The sequence below is a fragment of the Leucoraja erinacea genome, chromosome 32, assembly GCF_028641065.1.
Source record: "Leucoraja erinacea ecotype New England chromosome 32, Leri_hhj_1, whole genome shotgun sequence".
NCBI lineage: Eukaryota > Metazoa > Chordata > Chondrichthyes > Rajiformes > Rajidae > Leucoraja > Leucoraja erinaceus.
In genome coordinates this window covers 11,348,934-11,372,240 of record NC_073408.1, presented here as the reverse complement: position 1 = coordinate 11,372,240, position 23,307 = coordinate 11,348,934, and the positions used below count along the sequence as shown (strand labels likewise).

The 23,307-nt window shown below is 41.9% G+C and overlaps 1 protein-coding gene across 11 annotated transcripts in view; it reads right to left on the bottom strand.

Annotated features, from left to right (window-relative positions):
• LOC129712382 (rho guanine nucleotide exchange factor 12-like) overlaps positions 1-16,160 on the bottom strand; it is a 93,355-nt gene extending 77,195 nt beyond the window's left edge. For 6 of the 11 annotated variants that reach the window (XM_055660763.1, XM_055660768.1, XM_055660759.1 and 3 more), the window contains exon 1: positions 15,208-16,160. Coding sequence is in view for 8 of the 11 variants with exons in the window: in XM_055660759.1 (XP_055516734.1) it covers positions 15,208-15,239 (32 nt within the window). In the remaining 3 variants the exon portion in view is untranslated. Of the gene's footprint in view, positions 1-3,894; positions 3,995-15,207 lie in introns of those variants that run through there. The other 5 variants (XM_055660756.1, XM_055660769.1, XM_055660757.1 and 2 more) reach the window with 2 other exon arrangements.
• Between the last annotated feature and the right edge of the window lie 7,147 nt (positions 16,161-23,307).

Below are 23,307 nucleotides of genomic sequence, written 5' to 3'. Positions count from 1 at the left end.
TGCCTACAGACTAGGTCAAATTACAATGACCATTTAACCAGCCTGCATGGCTTTGTGACATGGGAGGAAAATGGAACGTGAAGTGGAAACCACAGTCACAGGGAGAATATGCATACTCCGATAGACAGCATAGTCATAGAGTCATAGAGTGACAGTGTGGAAACAGGCCCTTCGGCCCAACTTGCCCAACATGTCCCAGCTACACTAGTCCCACCTGCCTGCGTTTAGTCCATATCCCTGTCCTATCCATGTGCCTGTCTACGTGCTTCTTAAATGCTGGGATAGTCCCAACCTCAACTACCTCCTCTGGCGGCTTGTTCCATACACCCACCACACTTTGTATGAAAAGACATCAGGAGTGAACCAGGTTGCTATAGCTACGAGGCGGCAGCTCTATTAACTGTGCCATTGTGTCACCTAAACTTTCTTCTCAGCTCAAACTTTAGAATATCTGTTGTATCTCTCCTTATAGGACACTAGACCAAGGGCAGACCCATTGGACTCGCTTCCCCCCCCAACGCAATATTCCACCAAACTGCGCATGCGTGACGGCCGCATTCAAAGTTGGGCCGTTCACAGCTGAAATTGATGGGGCTGTCCCACTGTACGAGCTAATTCAAGAGTTCTCCCGAGTTTCCCCCGATTCAAACTCGGAGAATTACGGTAATAGCCGCTCGTAGATACTCGGGGCTCTCGTGGACATTTTTCAACATGTTGAAAAATCTTCACGAGTCTTCCCGAGCTTACTGCGTTTCCCGAGTACCTGCCGTTAGCGCTATGAGCCGCTAAGAGACGTCTCGAGCTCCGACGTACCAGTTCTGTACATTCTACGTACTTACCACGAGTTTGAATTTTTTAAAACTCGGGAGAGCTCTTGAATTAGCTCGTACAGTGGGACAGCCCCTTAAGTTAAACTTAATAAATTGAAGAGAGGACCCGTGGAGATGTTTGTAAAAGAGAAGGAAACTTACCCGTGGAGCCGTTGTGTCCCCATTCTGGGGCCAGGCAAGTACAGGCGAAAGGGAAAAAAGATGGCGACCGGAAAATTTACAAAGGGCCCAACTGCGCAGTCGCGGCTGAGGGGTTCCTGTTGTGACACCAGAGACCCCCATTGTGACGCGCAGGGGAACCTTCCCCCAAATGCGCATGCACGGATGGGGGCGCTGTTTTAAGTTATTTTAAGTTTTAAATGTGAATTACGTAAAACATACCATCAATCTGAACGAAACTGGTTTCATTTACATCGCAGGACAATAGTGAGTAAGGTGGGCCAAAAATTGTAGCGCTATCGTGCATCGTTTTTGTGCAAAGATAGGTACAATTTACAAACAAAGGTACAAATATAGGTACAAACAAGATGAGTTTGAGAAATATAAATAATATTTTGATATAGATATCCCTTGCCTCCATCCCAGCAATCTATCTATTGAGCCTGTGTTGCCCTCTCTAGCATAAGCATACCTTAGAGACATTGTTCTAATACTATCTTCGACCTCTCTGGCTAGCCCAGACTGGTTACATTTTTCCTTAACTATATGTATTGTTGAAAGTTGTGCATTAATCATTCAAGTATTAGCCACTGCTTGTTAACTGTTATACTTTGAATGTCATCTTCCTATCTACTTTTGTTTAGATTTAAGGGTCCAGTTTCCTCTGCTCTCACGTTTATATGCTCTGCCCATTCCTTCCCAATTCTAGTTATCATTACTCATTTTGCTGTCCTGTACTGAAATCTTGTTTCTTCTCCTCAGCTTTATAAATTTCCCCTCTCCAGAGCTCTCCATCTTAACTACTTAGTTTAAAGTTTTCCACAGCTCTGGGTATTTCACTTGTTTGAATAAATACTGTGGCCACTACGTCTGAAGAATGGTCTTTGTGTCCGTCTCCATGAATTGAAGCCCATTTATTTTCGCATGCAAGCTGCACATTCAACTCTCTGATTTTGTTCATCTTATGTCAATTCGCACATAGCTCAGATTTGAACCCAAGCTGCTCCTACACCTTCAGAAGAAACTTCTCTTTTATCTTATCTATGTTATTGGTTCACACATTACTCACAACTACCAGGTCTTACCTCCTTCCCCTCTTGAAGGGTCAATTCTACAGTACTTCATCTTAGTGGCGTGACTGCCTTCTCTTAACAAGACAAAATGTCCAGCTACCTTTCTCCTTCGCTGGTGCATCGCAGTACCAACATCTTGGCCTTCGGTTCATAAACTCTGCGCTTAAATTTGCTTTGAGCTATAAGACATTGCAAATGTTGCCATGATGGATCACAATGTCTTAAAATCACCTTTCCACATCATGTATTACATCTTTTACCCAACAATGCTGTTCTTAATTAATGTCGTCAACAGAATATAGTTGCTAAATGCCTTTTAATATAATGCTGCACCATTACCTATACTCACCACACATGGTGGGCATTGCACACTGCTAAAACATACTTCACTTTAACAAAACCCATATATTCCCTATTCCCACACGTTCAGTTAGATGACTTTATTAGTTCGAGCTGGATACCTAATTACTTGGCAGGTGACTTTACTATTTTAAATGACTGATTATCACTACAAATGAACCCTATCAAGCAAAACTAACCATTAAACCAAATTAAACCAATAAATATTTAAGACAAAAGCACCTCCTTCAATGCTAAAGCCCATAATTCATACTCAGTAGCATGCGTCAGTGCGCTATAGGAACAGATATGGGCTATTTAGCATCTGTGAAATGCAGATCTTAACCATATAACAATTACAGCACGGAAACAGGCCATCTCGGCCCTTCTAGTCCGTGCCGAACACTTATTCTCCTCTAGTCCCATCTACCTGCACTCAGACCATAACCCTCCATTCCTTTCCCATCCATATAACTATCCAATTCATTTAAATGATAAAATCAAACCTACCTCTACCACCTCCACTGGAAGCTCATTCCACACAGCTACCACTCTCTGAGTAAAGAAGTTCCCCCTCATGTTACCCCTAAACTTCTGTCCCTTAATTCTCAAGTCATGTCCTCTTGTTTGAATCTTCCCTACTCTCAGTGGGAAAAAGCTTATCCACGTCAACTCTGTCTATCCCTCTCATAATTTTAAAGACCTCTATCAAGTCCCCCCTTAACCTTCTGCGCTCCAAAGAATAAAGACCCAACTTGTTCAACCTTTCTCTGTAACTTAGTTGCTGAAACCCAGGCAACATTCTAGTAAATCTCCTCTGTACTCTCTATTTTTTGTTGACATCCTTCCTATAATTAGGCGACCAAAATTGTACACCATACTCCAGAATTGGCCTCACCAATGCCTTGTACAATTTTAACATTACATCCCAACTTCTATACTCAATGCTCTGATTTATAAAGGCCAGCACACCAAAAGCTTTCTTTACCACCCTATCTACATGAGATTCCACCTTCAGGGAACTGTGCACAGTTATTCCTAGATCCCTCTGTTCAACTGCATTCCTCAATTCACTACCATTTACCATATAATAATAATGTTTTGTTTATGGGGACAGTGCATATTAATTAACATTTGCATATAAATATGCGAGATTGTAGCCGATCAGCAGCTAATTTCCGTCTCTATATACATCCTATCTTCCTCAGAACGATCCCGACTAGCAACATGCTCTGTCCAAATGGCCCCCAAAAGGCACGCAATTTCCAAACCCCTCTTCCAACAAATCTGCACTCCCTCAAGAACTGAATTTTTATGAGTGCCATTTTATGGCTGACCTATCATTTAACTACTTACATTCATATTTTTCCCCATCTCCTTTACTACTGTTGGTTTCACATTTAAAAGTTGAGATCTATCAAGCTCAACCTCACCATCTTTTCTTGAAGATATCAAGGTCCTCAAATGAAATCAGTTTTGGAACAAACACACACCTGTCATGGAGAGTGGTAGCAATGACTGATATGCCATCAGTAGACTGGATCATCCTGGATCTGGCTGTTGCATGAACTTGCTGCGCGATTGCACTAACCTGTTGTGGAAACAGAGAGGCAGTCAGGCTGACCCTCCGGGTCCGCAAAGTCGAATAGACTCTCTGTATTAAGCTTACCTCAAGCAGGGGAGTCACAGTTGGTTAAAGATTGGAATTTATTTTTTAAAGAAGTTAGCAGAAATAAATTGAAGTAAAATTTAATTAAAAAATTTAAATAAAATATGGAAGCCAGTAAGCTTTCTATATCTTTTCATAAAGTTAATGGGAATGGTTCTGGGACCAGCAATCCCGATGCAAAACTTAAGAGTCAGGGGCAATTTGCACCCAGCCCCTCACCACAACACATCATGGATTTCTGTATGGAACAGCCAGATGTTGGTCACTTTGATCCAGGTCCACATTTTGTCACTGATTGAACACCCTGAGGGTGACAGAATGACAAGTCTGCATCAGAAGACAATTCTACTTATATAATAGTGGATTTAACTCCAGTATCTAACATGCTCTGCACCAGATCAGAATAACATGTCCTTGCTCAACATCACACTTAATGTCATATTCTTAACATCCAACTTTGCTTATCACAGCTCATGTGCTGCTGAAACCCTCATCCATTTATTTTGTACCGTCAAGCTTCATTTTTCCATTACGTTTTTGTCTGGCCTCCCATTTTCAGGGTTCATCCAAAACAGTTTTCCATTTCCCAACTCTCACCAGTCAAACTCATTCATCATCCATGTACTCTCTGATGTACAATAGCTCCCCGAGCAGGAATACTTAATTAAAAAATGTTCACCCATTTTTAAATTTCGACGTGCCCTAGCCCTTCCTCGGAACACTGCAAAATATTTACACTCCCTCAATTCAGCATTTATTACATCCCTGACTGCAATCAATCCACGGTTGCCAGCAATGTTTTCAGCTTCAGAAGACATAAAATTGAAATTTTCCCCTTCTCTTTTGATAAGTGCATTTTTGACAAAGTCTTTCAAGTTCCTTGCTTGCGATGTAAATTTTGTTTAATAAAAATTCTGTGAATCATTAAAGTTAGGCATTGCAGTTCTTTGTTTTCCATTTAAAATACAAGGTGCTGATAATGACATTGTCAGGGAGGTTTACCCTGTACTTTCTGCGAGTTGATCAACTACTATTTCACAGCTCGAGGCTATGAGTGCTTGCTGTCACAGTGAAATTGGAACTTTGCATTGTTCTCACCCCTGCCCTGGAAATATTGTACAGTGATACCGGATGCAAAATATCTGGAAATATACATCATTCACCAGTCTGCTATATCTCACCTTCGCATGTATGAAGCCTAAATGCCCTACAGCCATAATAATAAACATACTTCAAGCCTGATGTAATCTGTTTTCTGTGGCTGGACATTCATCCAATTCTACTATGCAATATTTAAAACATTATAGAAAGTTATTGACACGCATGTCACATCAGCCCCTGATACAGTGCCCTCTATAATGTTTGGGACAAAGACCCATCATTTATTTATTTGCCTCTGTACTCCACGGCACAGTTACCTGTCAATACACTGATGTCACATCTACAACACTAAGAGGGTAGAAAACTAAAAAGCCAATAGCAATGAAACAAAAATTCCCAATATAAACAGAAAATCACCAGAAAGGGGAAGGGGTAGTCACTGCCCGGAGGTAGGGCCCCGCATCTCTCTAACCCCCACTATCATCGCCGGTACCATTCCCTTTCCAGCCACAGCTCCATATTTTATTTATTTTCTCCACAAGAGAGGGGTGGAGGGGATCAATGCCCTGCAGCCATCACCCCCATCTTAGCTGTCCAGGTGCCCCGGTCACCCGGAGCCCACACGCCCGCTCGTGGCCATGCGTCTCACCCGCTCGTGCTCTAGTTCCCTCCGACAAACGGGCACCGTCACAACTCGCACGGCGCAGCCGGGCTGATCTCAGCAGCAGCCAAAGAGCGCCGTTGTGTTCCCTCTGCCCACGGCCTCCCGCTTGTCCCCCCCACCATTGGCTGACCTTGCTGACTTCCATCATGAATCACAAGCTTGCCCGCCTCCAGATCGGTACCTCCATTGACTCTCCTTCCCTCACCCCTTTATTTTACAATCTTGCCAACTAAACTGTGTCAAAATCGGGCACAAAAAATTTGAAAAATCTGATTCATTGTTAGGAAAAGGAAAAAAAAAAAAAAAAAAAAAAAAAAATCGGGAATTCTGATTTAAATTAGAAGAACATCATGCCTGAGACTTCATGAAAGAAATACAGAGGCTACACGGCAAGATGCAAACCACTGGTTAGCTGCAAATATAGGATGGCCAGGTTACAGTTTGCCAAGAAGTACTTAAAAGAGCAACCACAGTTCTGTAAACAGGCCTTGTGGACAGTTATATCAGAGTAATGGCAAGAGCAAAGTATGGAGAAGAGGAACTGCCCAAGATCAAAGCATACCATCTCATTTGTGAAACACGGTGGTGGGGATGTTATGGCCTGGGCATGTATGGCTGCTGAAGGTACTAGCTCCCTTATCGTCATTGATAATACAACTGCTAATGGTAGTAGCATAATGAATTCTGAAGTGTATAGACACATCCTATTTGCTCAAGTTCGAAAAAAACGCCTCAAAACTCAATGGCCGGTGGTTCATTCCACAGCAAGACAATGATCCCAAACATACTGCTAAAGCAACAATGGAGTTTATCAAAGCTAAATAATGGTCAATTCTTGAGTGGCCAAGTCAATCACCTGATCTGAATCCAATTGAGCATGCCTTTTATATGCTGAAGAGAAAACTGAAGGGGACTACCCCCAAAACAAGCATAAGCTAAAGATAGCTGTAATACAGGCCTGGCAGAGCATCACCAGAGAAGACACCCAGCAACTGGTGATGTCCATGAATCGCAGACTTCAAGCAGTCGTTGCATGCAAAGGATATGCAACAAAATACTAAACATGACTACTTTCATTTACATGACATTGCTGTGTCCCAAACATTGTGGTGCCCTGAAATGGGGGGGGGGGGGGGGGGGGGGGGGGGGGGGGGGGGGGGGGGGGGGGGGCTACAGAGGCAAAATAAATTGTGGAGTACAGAGGCAAATAAATAAAGGAAATGGGGGTCTTCGTCTCAAACATTATGGAGGGCACTGTATCAAAATACCCAAAAGGGGAAATAAGTCTGAACTAGGTTTTTTTCCTGTTCCAATTCAGGAAGCTATCAGTGTATCAGCCTGCACTAGGGAGACAATATTGCAGAGAGTGGGTTTCACGAATCATTAACACAGCAATGAAAGGGTAAATGAGCCCATAATGAAAGACCAGCACATTGGGAACAGGCGCAGTAATTACATGGCCGGTCCGTCTCTCTCAGCCTACACACCTATTTATAGAAAATTGATGCTGGGAGAGACTGGGTCCACGCCCAGATTGGTAGTCACCAGCTCCTTACAGTAATTAACTGGCAGAGAGGCCTCATCTACCGCACAGAAATATGAAGCCGGAGCAACAAAACAATGCATGTGTTTAAACACAGAGCTGCAATTAAAAGCCACATTGCCAGCATTCCAACACTTACCACTTCAAAGGCAACCCAAATCCACCTTGTGATATCACTGCAGAGGCACACCGTGGACACAGGAAAAAAAAATGGGTATGTATCCTAATTGACATATAACCTCTCCCAAATCCAGAATAGATGACTGGCTGTGGCAAACGTGGACCCTGCCAACCAGGGTTTCAGGTATGCATCAGTGCAAGTGAAAAGTAGGGAGTAAATGGCAGGGATGCAGAAGAAGACAGAGGGAGAGGCTGCCAAGGGAGACAGTGAACAAGAAAGCAGAGAGGGAGTGCACAGGCAATGGGAAAGAGAGTATGGGACTGTGAGAGAGACCACAAAAGGAATTATAGAAAGAGCAAAGAGTGAGGATGGAGAATCTAATGGCAGAGTGAGGAGTGGTACAGGGAGCCAAAAGCCCTGAAACCGCATTTGTTCAAAAAGTGCAGCCATTCTGTGATTTGATTCAGCCACAATTTCTCAGCTTAAGGCTGTGGGTTCCTCAACCTCACAATAAATCTCTGTGACTTCCCGGCCGGAAACCACTTGGGTTTCAACACTCACCACACATTTCAAACATCTCAGAACGCAAGCGGCTCAAGCTAGAGTGCAGCAATCGGTGAGAAAAAGGAAGGTCGAGGGTCAGAGGTGCAAAACGCACCTGCCAGCGAGACCAAAAGGGAAAAACAGGTGGTTGCAAGGTTAAACGCTGCTTCAACATTTGCTCCAAAGCAGGCAGGCAATTTAGAGGGCACAAACTGTCCAATACCTCTCAGTCACGAATATCAGAGAAAAATATTAGGTTTGATGGAATAGGAATTCACACCTCTGCCACCAACTCATGAGGCTTGGTGAACCTATGATAGAAATCTTTAATAAATATCTCTAACTCTCTCTCTCTCCCACACTTACCTAAATCTTTGGTTATACCAGCATAAACCCGCATCTGCAGTTCCAACATACAATATCTAAACCGGAACAGATCACTATACCGATTCCAGACAGGGAGAGAGTCAGGCCAGAAAGTTAACATTTAAAACAAAAGCCTTTTCAGTCAACACTCTTCATGGTGGTTACAGGGCAGTAAACCTGGCTAAGAAATATGATGACAATCATCTGCTACTACCTCTCACAGTATGAAAGCTTGCCTTTCCATAAGAGTGGTTCAACACCAATATTCAGACCAACCCTCCTCCCTCAGCAGTCCATGAGTTCCTCAGAAATAAAACCAACATTTCAACAGCAAATTATGCAAATGGTTTTTAAAAATTCCATCAGCCATAATCATTGAAAAAATAGGACTTCCACTGCTGGAAATCACTGCTTTGATTACACTCCAAACAGCAGACAGATCGCTGCTCTTGATTCAAGCCTTGTTCAGACTTGTGACAGCTTCTGCTGTTCAGACCATGTAAATGACTCGGTTTTTACACAGCAGCCGCAGGCGACAGGGCGTCAGCACAACACCTCTGGTGGATCCAACAACATGCATTCCACCTCATGTTGGCTTTGGAAGGTCAACAGCAACACGAGTCATTGGTCCACTGCGTAGTCAACATTTAACCCATTATTTTCATAAGTTATGGAAGCAGAATTGGGTCGTTCGGCCCATCAAGTCTATTCTGCATTCAATCTGGGCTGGTATATTTCCCCCTCAACCCCATTCACCTGCCTTCACCCCATAACTACCTCACAACTGTACTAATTAAAAATCTGTCAATCTCAGTTTTAAAAGTATCCATTTACTTGGCTTCCATAGCCATCTGTGGTAATGAATTCCACAGATTCACCATCCCGACTAAAGAAATTCATCCTCATCTCTTTTCTAAATGTATCCTTTTATTCTGCGGCTATGGCCTCTGTTCCTAAGCTCGCACACTAGTGGAAACATCCTCTCTACATCCACACTATCCAAGCCTTTCATTGTTCAATAAGTTTCAATGAGGTTACCCTCATCCTTCAAAACTCTAGCGAGTACAGGCCCAGTGCCGTCAAACGCTCATCATATGTTAACCCAATCATTCCTGGGTTCAAATTGTTCAAAAGCCAGGCTCAACAGGAACGAGCAAAAGCCAACATCAGATAATCCTAGCGTGAAAGACATAGTAGGGAACAGACTAGGTGTACTGCTCTGTACAAGTATGTGGTGCTCCCATTTGTCGAGATGGGATAGAATAGGATGGATACAGGCTGTGCAGGAAAGTTCAAGGATGTAGTCCTAACGGATTTGGAATCCATCCATCTCATTTGACTCTCCCAGCACTTTGGGACAGGTGGTTCCAAAGATACATTATCCTCAGGGGGAAAAAAAAATTCACATCAGCCTTAAAATGGTCACCTCACAATTTTGAGATCACGACCCCAGGTTCTGAACACAAAAGTAAACATACCTTTGGGATTTATCTTGTCTAGCCGCTAAAAATTGTACCGCTCATTCTTCTGAAGTCAAATTATTACAGTTCCAATCTGCTTACTCTTTCCTCAAAGGACAACTCTTCCACATCCAGAACAATATCAGTGAAATAGTCTGATTTGGCTCCAATACAATAGGGGCCAAAAATATTCAATGTACTTCTGATGTGGTTTATCCTCATGCTGCAAGTTGATAAGGAACTGAGGAAACAGGATGCAATGTAACCTTGTCTGGGGTGTCCAAGCATTTAAGCATCTGTACACAAATACAAGGTACACAAAGCTGGAGAAACTCAGCGGGTGCAGCAGCATCTATGGAGCGAAGGAAATAGGCAACGTTTCGGGCCGAAACCCTTCTTCAGTACACAAATACACCTTGTCAGCTATGTTTATGCTTTGTGCTGGTCGTCTGAATTTCAATCAGATCCCTGGTTTAATGCCCTTTGTATCTGCGCATAGCGGGGTCAGAGACATACAGCACAGATTCAGGCCCATTTATACAACCCATCCATGCTGACCAAGGTGCCTTGCTGAGCTAGTCCCATTTGTCTGCATTTGGCCCATATCATACTAAATCTTTCCCTTTAGAGTCAAAGATTATTCATCATAAGGCTACCCATCTTCAGCAGCTTCAATGTTTTTTTTCCATTAAAAGATCAGAAATGAGCTTGGTCATTCAGAGTTGTACAATGTTAAAATTTTGCTGCCAAAGAAAATAAAGAAGCTTATGTCTGCATTCAAAAAGATCCACTCACATTCAGGCATGATCTGATAAGTGGTAAGTGACATTAACAACACATATACCAAATCCCAGAACTCTCTTCCCAACAATATTGACACAATATTCCCTCCACCTGGCACAACACAGGGGTTTGGAAGTTGGCTCACAACCACATCCTCCAGGGTTTTTGTGGGCCATTAAATGCTAACTTATGACGCTAAAGCTTCCAGTGACAACTAGATCCCAAAATTCAACAAGTAAAATATTCGACTTTGATATATAAAAATGTATAGCGTATTCCCTCCTTAGGTAATATGATCCTTTTACAGTGTAGTTTCCAAAACCATCCAGATAATCGGGTGTGGTCTAACATGCCCTTTGTACAGCTACAGAATAACTACTGACAACTTGTATCTTTTAAATATAAACCAAGAATTCCAATAGCCTTTGATTATTTTATGTACTTACCAAAAGCAGAAAGCTTCTAACTTTTCATTATTTAAAACATACTGTTCTCTTAGGTCAAAAATATTTGATGTTTGCCTCCATCAAAGTTTATTTTCTGCAGTATTGTACATCACGTAATCTATTAATGTCTCTTTGTAACTCGATGCTTCCATCTGCATTGCTTACAATGCCACCCATCGTTGTCTCTTCAGCAAACATAGTGATGTGGTTTTCCATAACGTCATCTAAATATTTCATAAATAAGAACAGTTTTGGCCCCATCATGTATTCATCAATCCAGCAGATCACTGGTCAAATCCTGCCCGTGTTATCACATTATCCCTGTTCATGCTACCCAGCAGCACAATTTCTAAATCAGATTAATAAATTGCCTTCATTTCCATGCTCTGACTTATCTCATAAATATTCTATAATGAGTTTAAACAAAGCTTTATAGAAGTCCACTGCCCTGTCCACTACTTAAGTCCCTTCTACAAAACATTTGATTCACATTTATAAAGTATAACTTCCTCCTTGCAAATCAATGCCAGCTCTCTCTGATCAACTGAAATCATTCAGTGTTTGGACACAGGGTAGTCGCTAGCAATTTCCCCTTGACAGATGTTAAAGCGACTAACATGAAAGCTTTATTTTCTTTCTCACTCTTTAATAAGAGTGAAATATGTAATTCTTCAATCTAAAGGAACGGTCTCCAAATCAAACAGAATAAAAATCCAAGATTAAAGTTAGGGTATCTACAGTGTCTTCTTACACTTCCTTTACAAGTCATAGAGTTGGAGTCAGAGTGCAGGAACATTTTAATTAATGTACAAAAATCACAAGGAGGAATGATAAAGATAGAAATGAGAGAAAGTTAGGAGGCAAATAATTACATTTCAATTTTTAAAACTTTAATGATAGTTAAAGTCTGAAAGAATGAGACTCTGAGCTTACATAACTATTTTCAGGCTGGAAAGCCCTAACATTTTGTGCCACATTTACTAGATATCGAGTGGTTAAATAGTCCTATTTCATACAACCTCATGGGTTGAAATGGCAAGTCTCTCTGCAAGCTACGAGAGCTGGAACCTACTGAAGCGAATGGATACCAAAATCACCGATTAAGTTTTCTGACAATGAGCGAATGAATAAGACAGTAAGTACAAACAAGAGTCAACCATTCAGGCCTTCGAGTCTGCTTTGATGTTCATATCATCTTACATTCTTCAAGTCCACCTTTTCACCCTTTTCCCCTTACCCTTCATTCTCCAACTGATTAGATATCCATCCATCTCAGCATGGACCCTCACAGCACTATGGGCCAGGTGGTTCCAAAGATACATAACCCTTAGAAATAATATCCTCACCTCAGCCTTAAAATGGTCACTTCACTATTCTGAAATCATGCACCCAGGTTCTGGACTGTCCCACAAGAACAAACATTTCCTTAGCAGTTAGGAACACAAAGTGCTGGAGTAACTCAGTAGGCCAGGCATTATCTTTGGAGAACATGTACACGTGACTTTTCGGGTCGAGACTCTCATTCAGACTTAGCATGTGTAAAATTGGCACATCAATGAATGCTGACCGTTGTTGCAGCCTCTGAAGTCTGTCAATGACGACTGAGCAGTCCATCAAAATCTAAAAAGCGGATTGTTCAACTAATCCAACTAAAAAGACACTCTTGAAAATTGTGAAAACCAAATCTTGAAATACAGCAGATGCATACCAGTGTTTCCACTCTGTGCACTCACCTGCATTCATCCACAAAAAAATCCAGCATCTTACAGGCCACGTTAGAAGCAGCTTCTCAATTAAGAAGACATGGACATGCTTGTTGCCCAATGCATCTATTGCAGGGTCTATCACTACGCACATATTATTTGTGAAAGCCTTACTCAGACACATTTAATAATCATCACACGCGACAATAACATTGCACAGCTCTTACGCACAATGCAATGGCTTTGGCATTGCATGGCTCCTGCGCAAATTACAACAATGCACTTAACCATTCTCTCATATTCTCCACCATACTAATAAAATATCAATCAATCACCCCAAAAATTATTATTACCGTCCCAGAAACCAATGAACTGAAAGTGACCCAGAGCAAGATGTGATGGGAACACTTAATCCGAGAGATATGAAATTATGTTGGGGTTTTTATCATGAAGCAAAAGGTTGGTGTTCCTTATTTATCACCTTTCCTTGCCAAACTCCAGAAACATATATGTATAAGTCAATCACAGAAATTATTATTTTTATTCTCCATACTTTGAGCCACTCCGCAAACTGAATTTCTCGGTTGTTATTTCCCAAACATTATGTTGCCATTCTGATTTGTTGCTTTCCAATTGCTAAAGAGATTGATTAATCTGTTATCCAAAACACACTTCCTTTCCATTGATCTGTCCGTTCAAGTTTCTAACTGAAGCTACCATATGCTACTTTCGTCCACAAGCACATTAGTTTCAATTTCAATTAATGCATAAAAATCACAAATTTAACCAACCTTTTCTTCGGAACCAAAAAGTTATTTCTAATCAGACCTCTGGATGTTCTGTCTACCATGAATGGACCTACCGTAAGAACATTTCCACAATCTTTAGCACTTGCACAATCCTATATTGTGCAGTAGATGGACTAATTGCAATGTGATTTGATTGTGCCTTGGTCTCAACTGATGGGGCAACCAAACTTTTTTTTGTGGGTGTTTGGTTCAGAGATGCACAAAGCTCACAACTTGGTGCAACTTTCAGAAAATGGTAAACCATGGAAAAGTTCAACTATCCTGGTTATTTAAATTCTTCCAGAACTGAACAGAACTGAGGATCAAGATACCTTCACATAATTTTTTTTTTTAATTTGAGAAACACAAGTTTCTTTCTCTATCACTGCATGTTCCCACCAATTACTTATACATCATCGATTAGAGACCCTATGAAGAGTTAGTTTGGTATAACAGGTACCATACCACTAATATATTTAAAAAAAAGCCTTTAATACCATTCCACAAAAGGAGATGTTAAAGCAGAACAAAAGAAAGAGATACAACTTTTGAAAGTGAGGTGAAGAAAGTAATTCTGAAGCTCTTGCAAATGTTAGCTAAAGGCATGGACTAAACCTTTGGAGCAATTAATTTCAGTTGTCAGGTGATCCGAATTGGACAAGCTTAAAGTGTACATTAATCCCGTACATTTAGAGTGGCAGTTTTTAAATGTCTGGGCACTTGCAATTCTAATTCCTGGCATCGCTGTTATATCTTACCCCAACTCACCGAAACACAGATGGAGTTGCTGTAAATTATTCTTGTAAAAAATGCTAATTTTGATCTCTCTTATTAGCAGCAATCACAAAAATGCAAATAATTAAAGGCAAACATATGCTGTTACCACAGCGCATCTGCCTATTTTTATAATAGCAGGGCTCCTGCAGCAAATAGGTCTTGATTAAATTGCACAGTATATTCAGCTCATCATCGTCATACCAGCTCTTTGAACAAACTATCCAATTACTCCTACTCCCCTGCTTCTTCCTCAGAGTCCTGTTAATTTCCGCCTTCAACTATCTGTCCAACTCTCTTTTGAACTTTATTAATGAGCCTACTTCCATTACCATTTCAGGCAAGTCCCGATCTTAACAATCTATATTTAATCATTTATTTTATAATCTATACAAAATAATTCTCATCATCCCTCTGCTCCTTTGACAATTCTATTGTACCCACTGGTATCCAGTAGCATTGACAGTGAGAAAGAGTTCCTCTCATTAACTCCATCAAAATACTTCATGATTTTGAACACCCCTATCAAATTTCCCCCTCATTTTTTTTCTCCACTCTATTTTTTAAAATGTCTTTAATGAACTCTTGCCATCTCAGGTACCACTCTGGTCCGCACCCTTCCCAAACTCTTGTGAAATACAACCAGAGTTTGAACAAACAATACAGGGCACAATAATAAACTTAACATACAGCCAGATATTGTACAGGAACACCACGGGTGATCACACTGTAAACTGTACATTCGAGCCCCATATAATCTATATTCCCTCCCTTCCCCCATTATCACGCCCTCCATTAATCCCCACATTGATGTGCTGGTTCTAATTCATATTGTGTACTCTTACCTCTCACTCAGCCCGGACGGTGTCACGCTCATTTGGCTCCTCTCACTGATTCCTGTTCTTACAATTTATCCAATTCTCATTTTGTTTCGCAAAACCTTGATCGATTGTCAATAATCCAAGGAGAATATAGAACCATATAAAAACGTAAAATCTCTCAGACTCTTGGAGCAGGTCTGTCCTGATGAGGCTTCGGATTAATAAACTGGATCAGAAAAGTCTCAGACCAGCCCAGAGCCAAGTCCAGGACTAAAGCCCATTCCAGAAACCGAGCCCAACCTTAACCCGGAACCAAGCGCTCCCGTTATTGCAGCTCCTACAAGGAATCAATCAGGTATTGACACTAATCAGTTCAATCTGACAATCCACCGTGATACTTATAGATTCAGTTTAATCCACTGTGGCATCGAGCAGTCATTGATCCACACTCATCATCCTGTGCAGCATTGATCAGGCTTATCGATTCAGACTATTTTCCAGCGCCGCATCCATCAGGAGTCGATTCAGTCTCATCATCCAGTATGGAATCGATGTGATATCGATCTTCGGTGCGGATATCAATCCAGTCCCAACTCGGAGGCCAAGTTTGGATCAGTTCGGTCCCGTTTCTCTATCGATGGCGTTTAGGGAGCAAGGCAGAGCCACGGTGGCTTTGTGGGCCGGGCTTGGGCTCCAGGGCCCGGGCTCTGGGCCCGGGACTCTGCTGCCGGACACTGGCTGAACTCTAGGCCCTGGTCGCCCTAGGCCCGGCCAGGCCTGCGCCGTTCGGGCCCGGCTGGCGGTGGGTGTGGGTGTGGGTGCCGGCCGGCCTTGCCCCGCCTCACACTCCCTCTCCTTCACTCACTCACTCCCCCGGCTCCATCACAAGCCCGGCGCTCGCTTCACTTCACTCCCCGATCGAACCCGGTGTTGGGGGAGGAGGGGGCGTTGATCGGCGGCGGTCAGTCAGTCAGGTGGTGGTGGTGAGGGTGACCCGGTGGCTGTGAGGGGCGGCTCCGCTTCGGCTCCCGCTCCGGATCGGCGCCCAGTTCCGCTCCGGTTGTTACTTTGTTACTTCGCTCGGACCGCCTCACCTCCGGCCGCTCGGCGCTGCTCCGTCCGCCGCCGCCGCTCCGCTCCGCCCGGCCCTCTGCCGCCGCTCCCTCCGCGCAAAGTAATCCCAGGGATGAAAGTCAGCGGCTGCCCCGCACCTCCACCCACCCACCAACCCAGCCCGACAGGAGGGGAGCTCCTAGACACCGCGGGAAACACACCCGAAACAACCCCAACCCCCCACTAGCCGCTACACTTAAACAGGAGAGAAGGAGGAGGAGGAGGCAGGCAGACTTTGTGTGTCCTGCTGGAAGAAGGCGTATCAAAACAACAATAATGGGAGATCAATCCTCGTCCAAACCCAAACCTCGTCAGTCTAAACGGGGAACCAGGACGGCTGGCCATTAATGGGGGCGCATCTCACACGGGATTTCCAATTCTGCACTGGCTCTGGCCCGACTAGAATCTGACACCTTCCTGACTAAGTTACACGCCGAAGTTTGGGTTTGGGAACCCATATTTACAATGGGATTTGCTGATATTTGGTACTCCCACAAAAGCACCTCAAGCCCCTGAGGTGGGCTGACGATTGCTCATTTTCAGCCTGCCGTGTTTATATAGGATTCTTTAATATATAGATATATCATTAAAAATGATCGTACGCATAGTTCTAAAAATAACAACTAAAATGGGCATCCTATAGTCCTTGCCATCTCACTACTCCACATAAAGACCATACATTGATTTGTTGCATCAACTTTAACCCTTAAATAATTCCTTGTACGTTAACAAGTCTATTTATAAGTATGACATAAAGTAATAAGGATGTTTATATTGGACAGAAGCCATGGCAGGAAACAAAAACTACTTCAAAAAGCAACTGCCAGGCCCTTTGAGTTACTAAGATCAGTAATGTTTCTGCCTCACACATACAGCTCAAATGGAAAAGGCCTGAAATCGAGTCAGTTATGAGACAGGATACTCATACAGAGACCAATACGTTAATTTCCTTCTTGAACGTCCATAATCGTTTTCCTGCAGTGCAATGTGTAAATCTCTCCAATCAGACTTACACCTCCACCACTGTAGAACCCACATCAAAGTCATAAGTGTCCCAGCTGAATCACACAATGGTAATCTGTCCTTATTGTTCTCAGCCTGTCCATAACATTTAACAAAGTTGACCACACCGTTCTCCTCAGCTGTCTAAGGGATAAGGGCAGCCCTTACTTGATTCCATTCCATTCTGCCCAACTGCATCCAAATAATACTTACAAAATGTTCTTTTTCCACTTCTGGACTTTTACTTTTAGAGTCGACAAGGGATCTAACTGCCCTCACCCGAACAATTATTTAGATTTGCTCCACCTCGGTGAAACAAAAATCATCCCACATGTACACTAGTCTGACAATTATCTCAAACCAGTAAAAATGCTGGAAACCCGTAATAAAAACAGAAAATGCTGGAAATATTCTCTAGGTTAGCTACATCTGTGGAAAGAGAAACAAAGTTAATGTTTCAGTTCAAAGATGGCTTCGGCCTGAAATGCTGGCTCTGTCTCTCATCAAACTCAGACCTAGCTGCTGAGTATTTCCATTATTTGTGTTTTTATTATATCAACTCATCTTGTTCCAATTTAAGTACACATCCTTGAATTAAATAGATCAACCAATGGTATCTCTTCTTAACTGCCTGGATCCTAATTTTCTCTCTATATCTCACCCCACTAATTTTCTTTATGGCGCCCACAAAAATGTACTGGGTCATCTCCCATAATATCTCATTATCTGGTGCAAAAATTAAGCCTGTGTTAATGGTGTTGTGTAAATTAAACTTTTTGTTGCTAATGGGACCACAATCTGCTAGGACTGAAACCCCAATATCTATACAAAACCTAATATTACAGAATACGATTGTAACCCAAAAGAAATAAGTCGTATCCCCAGCCTGCAGTCAAACTGTTCGGGATATTGGGAAAGAAAAATAGAATATTCTGACAATAGACACACAGGGGCGAGTAGCTTCTTGCATTTGAGGCAGCAGACATGTGCAGCAGGGTGATGCCATCCGGTTCGACATCCGTAGGTGCCTATGACCATTCATTAACAGCAGCAACTGGTAACTCGAATTTCACTGTACCTTAATTGGTACATGTGTCAATGAACTGATCTTGAAACCTTGAACCTTGAAATTGGGTAGAATCAGATTCTGTTCCTGTAGATTACATTTTAATTTCTGACTGCTAGAATATCATGTTTGGGTAATTTAGATGATGTTCTTTACCATTAGTTCCAACTGGATTAAGTTTTTGTCTGAGTGAATTCCAGTAGTCCATTTGATCACACGTGGACATTAGGTGAGGTCAAGTTGAATTTGTTGTCATATGTACAAGTATGGAGAAGTGCAAGTACAATGGAAATCTTGCTTGCAGCAGCATCACAGGCACATAGACCATACACAAAAACATAACATACATAAATTACACATAAATTCTGCAAGACAGTAAAAAGAAAAAAGACTGTGCAAAACACAAGACATTAGTGCAAAATACAATTTGAAAAAACCCAAATCCATGGTATTGCAAGAGATAACCTGTTGTGTTCTGCTGCTGAGGTAGGATTGTGCAGGTTGGTTCAAGGACGTGATAGATGCATGAAAGTTGCTGCTCTTGAACCTGGTGGTGTGTGACTTCAGGCTTCTGTACCTCCTGGCCAATGGTTCAAGTTCAAGTTCAATAGAGTTTATTGTCATGTGTCCCAGATAGGACAATGACATTCTTGCTTTGCTTCAGCACAATAGAATATTGCAGGCATAAATAAATACAGAACAGATCAGTATGTCCATACACCATAGAATACATATATATACACACACAAATAAGCATATACAGTGCAATAGACTATTAAAGTTCAGATTTTTGTTTGAGTTGAGTTTAATAGTCTGATGGCTGTGGGGAAGAAGCTGTTCCTGAACCTGGAAGTTGCAGATTTCAGGCTGCTGTATCTTCTACCTGAAGGCAGCAGAGAGATGAATGTGTGGCCAGGATGGTGTGGCACCTTGATGATGCTGCTAGCCTTTTTGAGACAGCGACTGCGGTAGATTCCCTCGATGGTAGGGAGGTCAGAGCCGATGATGGACTGAGCAGTGTTTACAACTTTTTGCAGTCTTTTCCGCTCCTGGGCGCACAAGTTGCCGAACCAAGCCACAATGCAACTGGTACCAGCAAGAGAAGGACCTTACCCAGAGCTTGGGTTCCTTGATGATAGAAGCCACCTTCTTGATGCAGCGCCTCAATGGCAGGCAGGGAAGGCTGTGCCCATGATTGCCTGGGCTGAATGCATCACCCTCTGTATCCTCTTGTGTTCTAGTGCAGTGCTTCTTAAACTATTTCAGTGTAATTCACCCTTGAGTCTTTATCACAAAATTTCATTCACCCTCGACTAAATTTTCTTATGTTTTTTTTGGTAATTTTCGTCTTATTCTCCCTTGTGTATAATTTTATATATAATTTATTTTGTCACATGAGCAAAAAACATAAATTAACTCATTTCTTAAGTGTTTATTTTATTCAACTTTTTGAACATCCTAAAAATATGTAAAGAAAATTAGGAGTGAAAAAAAAAAAGTTTAATTACCACTGGAGTTGGAAAATCATTCAATTAGAATAATAAAAAAAAATTCCAATGTCTAAACACTGGGCTTCAGCCCCATCCTACCCTTTCTGGCTTTGATTACTGCAGTTTTAAATATAAAAATATAAATATCTGAATAAATTAAGTCATTCACCCTTCATTCACCCCTCTAGTTTAATTCGCCACAAAATAATTTTATTCACCAGTTTAAGAAGCACTGTTCTAGTGCATTGGAATTGCCGAAACAGGCCATGATACAACCAGTGCAGATACTTTCTATATTACATCCATAGAAGTTTGTTATAGTTTTCAGTGGCGTGCCAAATCCCTTCAATTTGTAAGAAAGCAGAGGCGCTGGCAAGCCTCTTTCATGATTTCATCTTTATGCTGGGCCCACGACAGGTCATCCGAGAAGTTAACGCCCAGGAATTTGAAGCTGCTAACACAAGTCCACTGCCGACTCACAAATTAAAACTGGTGCATGGTCTCCCAATTTCCCCTTTCTGAAGTCCACAATTGGCTCCTTAGCTTTGTTGACATTGAACAAGAGGTTATTGTTGCAGCAACAGCCAACCAGGCATTCTATCTCTCTCTTGTATACTGATTCATCACTCACCCATGATTCGGTTAACAACAACAAATTTAAAGATGGCATTGGGCATGCAATCACTGATTGTGCTGACTGCAAATGCTGCATCCAGATCAAAATGGAGGATTAAACCAGGTCATTTGACATATTCGGCAGAGGAATAACTGATAAAACGTAATCGTGAAAATGTGACATGATTCATGTGGCAGGACCTATACGATAGGATATGTATAATAAATGGTAGGTTGTGGTGGTGTGGCACTGGTGGCAGGAAGATGGAGGGGAGGGGGGAAGTTTGGCACAATGTTGCAGAGACAATTTTCAAATTGAGACTACTACTCATAGAGAGAATTTAGAAATAATAGCAATTTGGCATAAATTTGTTACATGCAAATCATGGCTACCTGACATAATTGATTTCTTTGTTGATGGAGATGGATGCAGTAGATATTGTGTATTAAAAGGGATAACTTGGCACAAAATTGATTAAAAGATACGAGGTAGAGAGTGATTTTTTTCTGATTGAAGATAAGATGCCACGGAGTCTCCCAGGAATTGACTTTTGCACAAATGATTTTCTTGTTTATGTTTATTCATTCACAGGATGCGGGCAACACTGAAAGAACAGCATTTATCGTTTAGATCTAATTAAGCTGGAAAGGTGTCAGTGAGCCACCTGAACTGCTGCAGTTTAGTCCTCTTGCTGAAATGTTGCACTTTGATCTCAACAATCTTCTTGCAAGAGTGGAGCTGCTCTTCAGTACTAATAGAAATCGGTTTAACCCCACGATGACTGCACTCTAGAACTAAGAAACTCCAGAAGCCTGCCCCATGAGGCGCATTCTGTCCCATCTGTGGGAGAATATGCAGTTCCCACACTGGTCACATTTGTCACCTCAGAACCCACAGAACTGGGGTGAAGTGGGTCATCCTCCATCTCAAGAGTCGGAGAAGACAAACTCTCGCAATGCTTTTGTTGGATTCCACAATGATGAATGAACAGCAAGTCAAGATACATTTGCATGTATCTGCTGAACCTGGTGGTTTAGAGTTTAGATATACAATGTGGAAACAGGCTCTTTGGCCTATCTAGTTTGTGCCAACCAATGATCACCCCCTAGACTAGTTTAACCCTACACTCTAGGGACAATTTACAGAAGCCTATTAACCTACAAACTCGCATATGTTTGGAATGTGGGAGGAAACCGGAGCACCCAGAGAAAACCCATGCGGTCACATGGAGACGTAATCAGGATCAAACCCGGGTCTCTGGCGCTGTAAAGCAGTAACTCCACCACTGCGGCACTGTGCGGAAACTTAGGTTCTAGGTGATTTAAGTTGCAGATTTTGGTATTACTGTCAAAGAAGCCTTGGAACGTATCAGAGGTGTTTTTCAATATGATACATATTGGAGCCACGATGTCCCTGTCCATGAAATCAAAGTGCATGGAAACAGCCTCTTCTGTGCACCGTGTCTGTGGGCCATTACCTATAGTAATCCCAATTTACAGCACTCAGTGCATAGCCTTTCAAGCCTTGGTATTTCAATAGCTAATCCATAGACTTTTAAAAATTTGTGGGAGTATTTCCTCCACTATCCTTTCAGGTGGTGCATTTAATCTGAAAGGACTTTCAGCAAGTATTCTACCTCTTATCTTAAACCAGAGCCTTCCGTTATAGACTCTTCTGATAAGATTTTTCTTCTCACTATGTACCCTATGCCTCTCCTTGTGTAGTTTACCTCACCCTGATTCCCCCTTTGGCCTTCTCCGCTCCAATGAAAACTAACCCAGCCTTTCTGTCTCTCCTCCTGTCTGAAGCACTCCAACGAGGCAACATCCTGATAAACCTCCTCTGCACACTCTCTGCATTTACATCCTTCCATAATTGCACACAGTAATCCAAATGTAGTTTAATTAATGTTTTATTAGACTGTGCCATAACCTCCTTGCTCTTATATTTTATGCCAGCTAATGAAGGCAAGTATTCCGCAAGCCTTCTTAACTACCTTATCAACATTTGCTATTGCCTTCACGACTCCTTGAACATGTGCACCAAGATCCTGCTGTTTTTTCAGTACTTCCTCAAATCCTACCATTCATTATATATATCCTATCTTATAAGTATTACCACATGAATCATTTCACATTTTCAGGATTAAATTTTATCAGTCATTCCTCTGCCCAATATTTCAAGTGTAGTCTCCCCAGGGTCCAATGTAATGCAGTAATCTTTACTCTGGAACCTAAATCTTACTGCAATAAAGGCCGACATATCATTTGCCTTCCTAATTGCTTGCAAACGGCACATTAACTTGCAATGATTCATGTACGCAGCTCGCTTTTAACACCTTTGATCTATCACCACGTAAAAACATTCCGCTGTTATATTTTCTCATTCATATTTTTCAACATTATATTCTATCTGCATGTCCTTATCTAGTCACATCCAATATGTATCTAAATGGATGTTCTGTGCATCCTCCTTATAACCCCCTCTGGCACCCAGATTTATAATCATTGAACTTGGATAAATCATTTTTGGTCCCCTCGTCTAAGCCTATGATGATAAAGAGCTGTGGCCTCACCACAGATATCTGCAATATCTGAGTAACAACCTCTCAGTCACAAAATGAACCATTTATTCATACTCTGGTTTCTGTCCTTTAACCAATCCTGAATCAATGTCAGAATAGTACTCAATTCCCTTATGCTCAAATTTTGTTTAATAACCAAATGTGTGGTATTATATTGATCATAGAACAGTGAAATACAGAAATGGGCCCTTCGGCCCACAATGTTTTTGCCGAACATAATGCCAAGTTAAACTGATCCCACCTGCCTGTACCC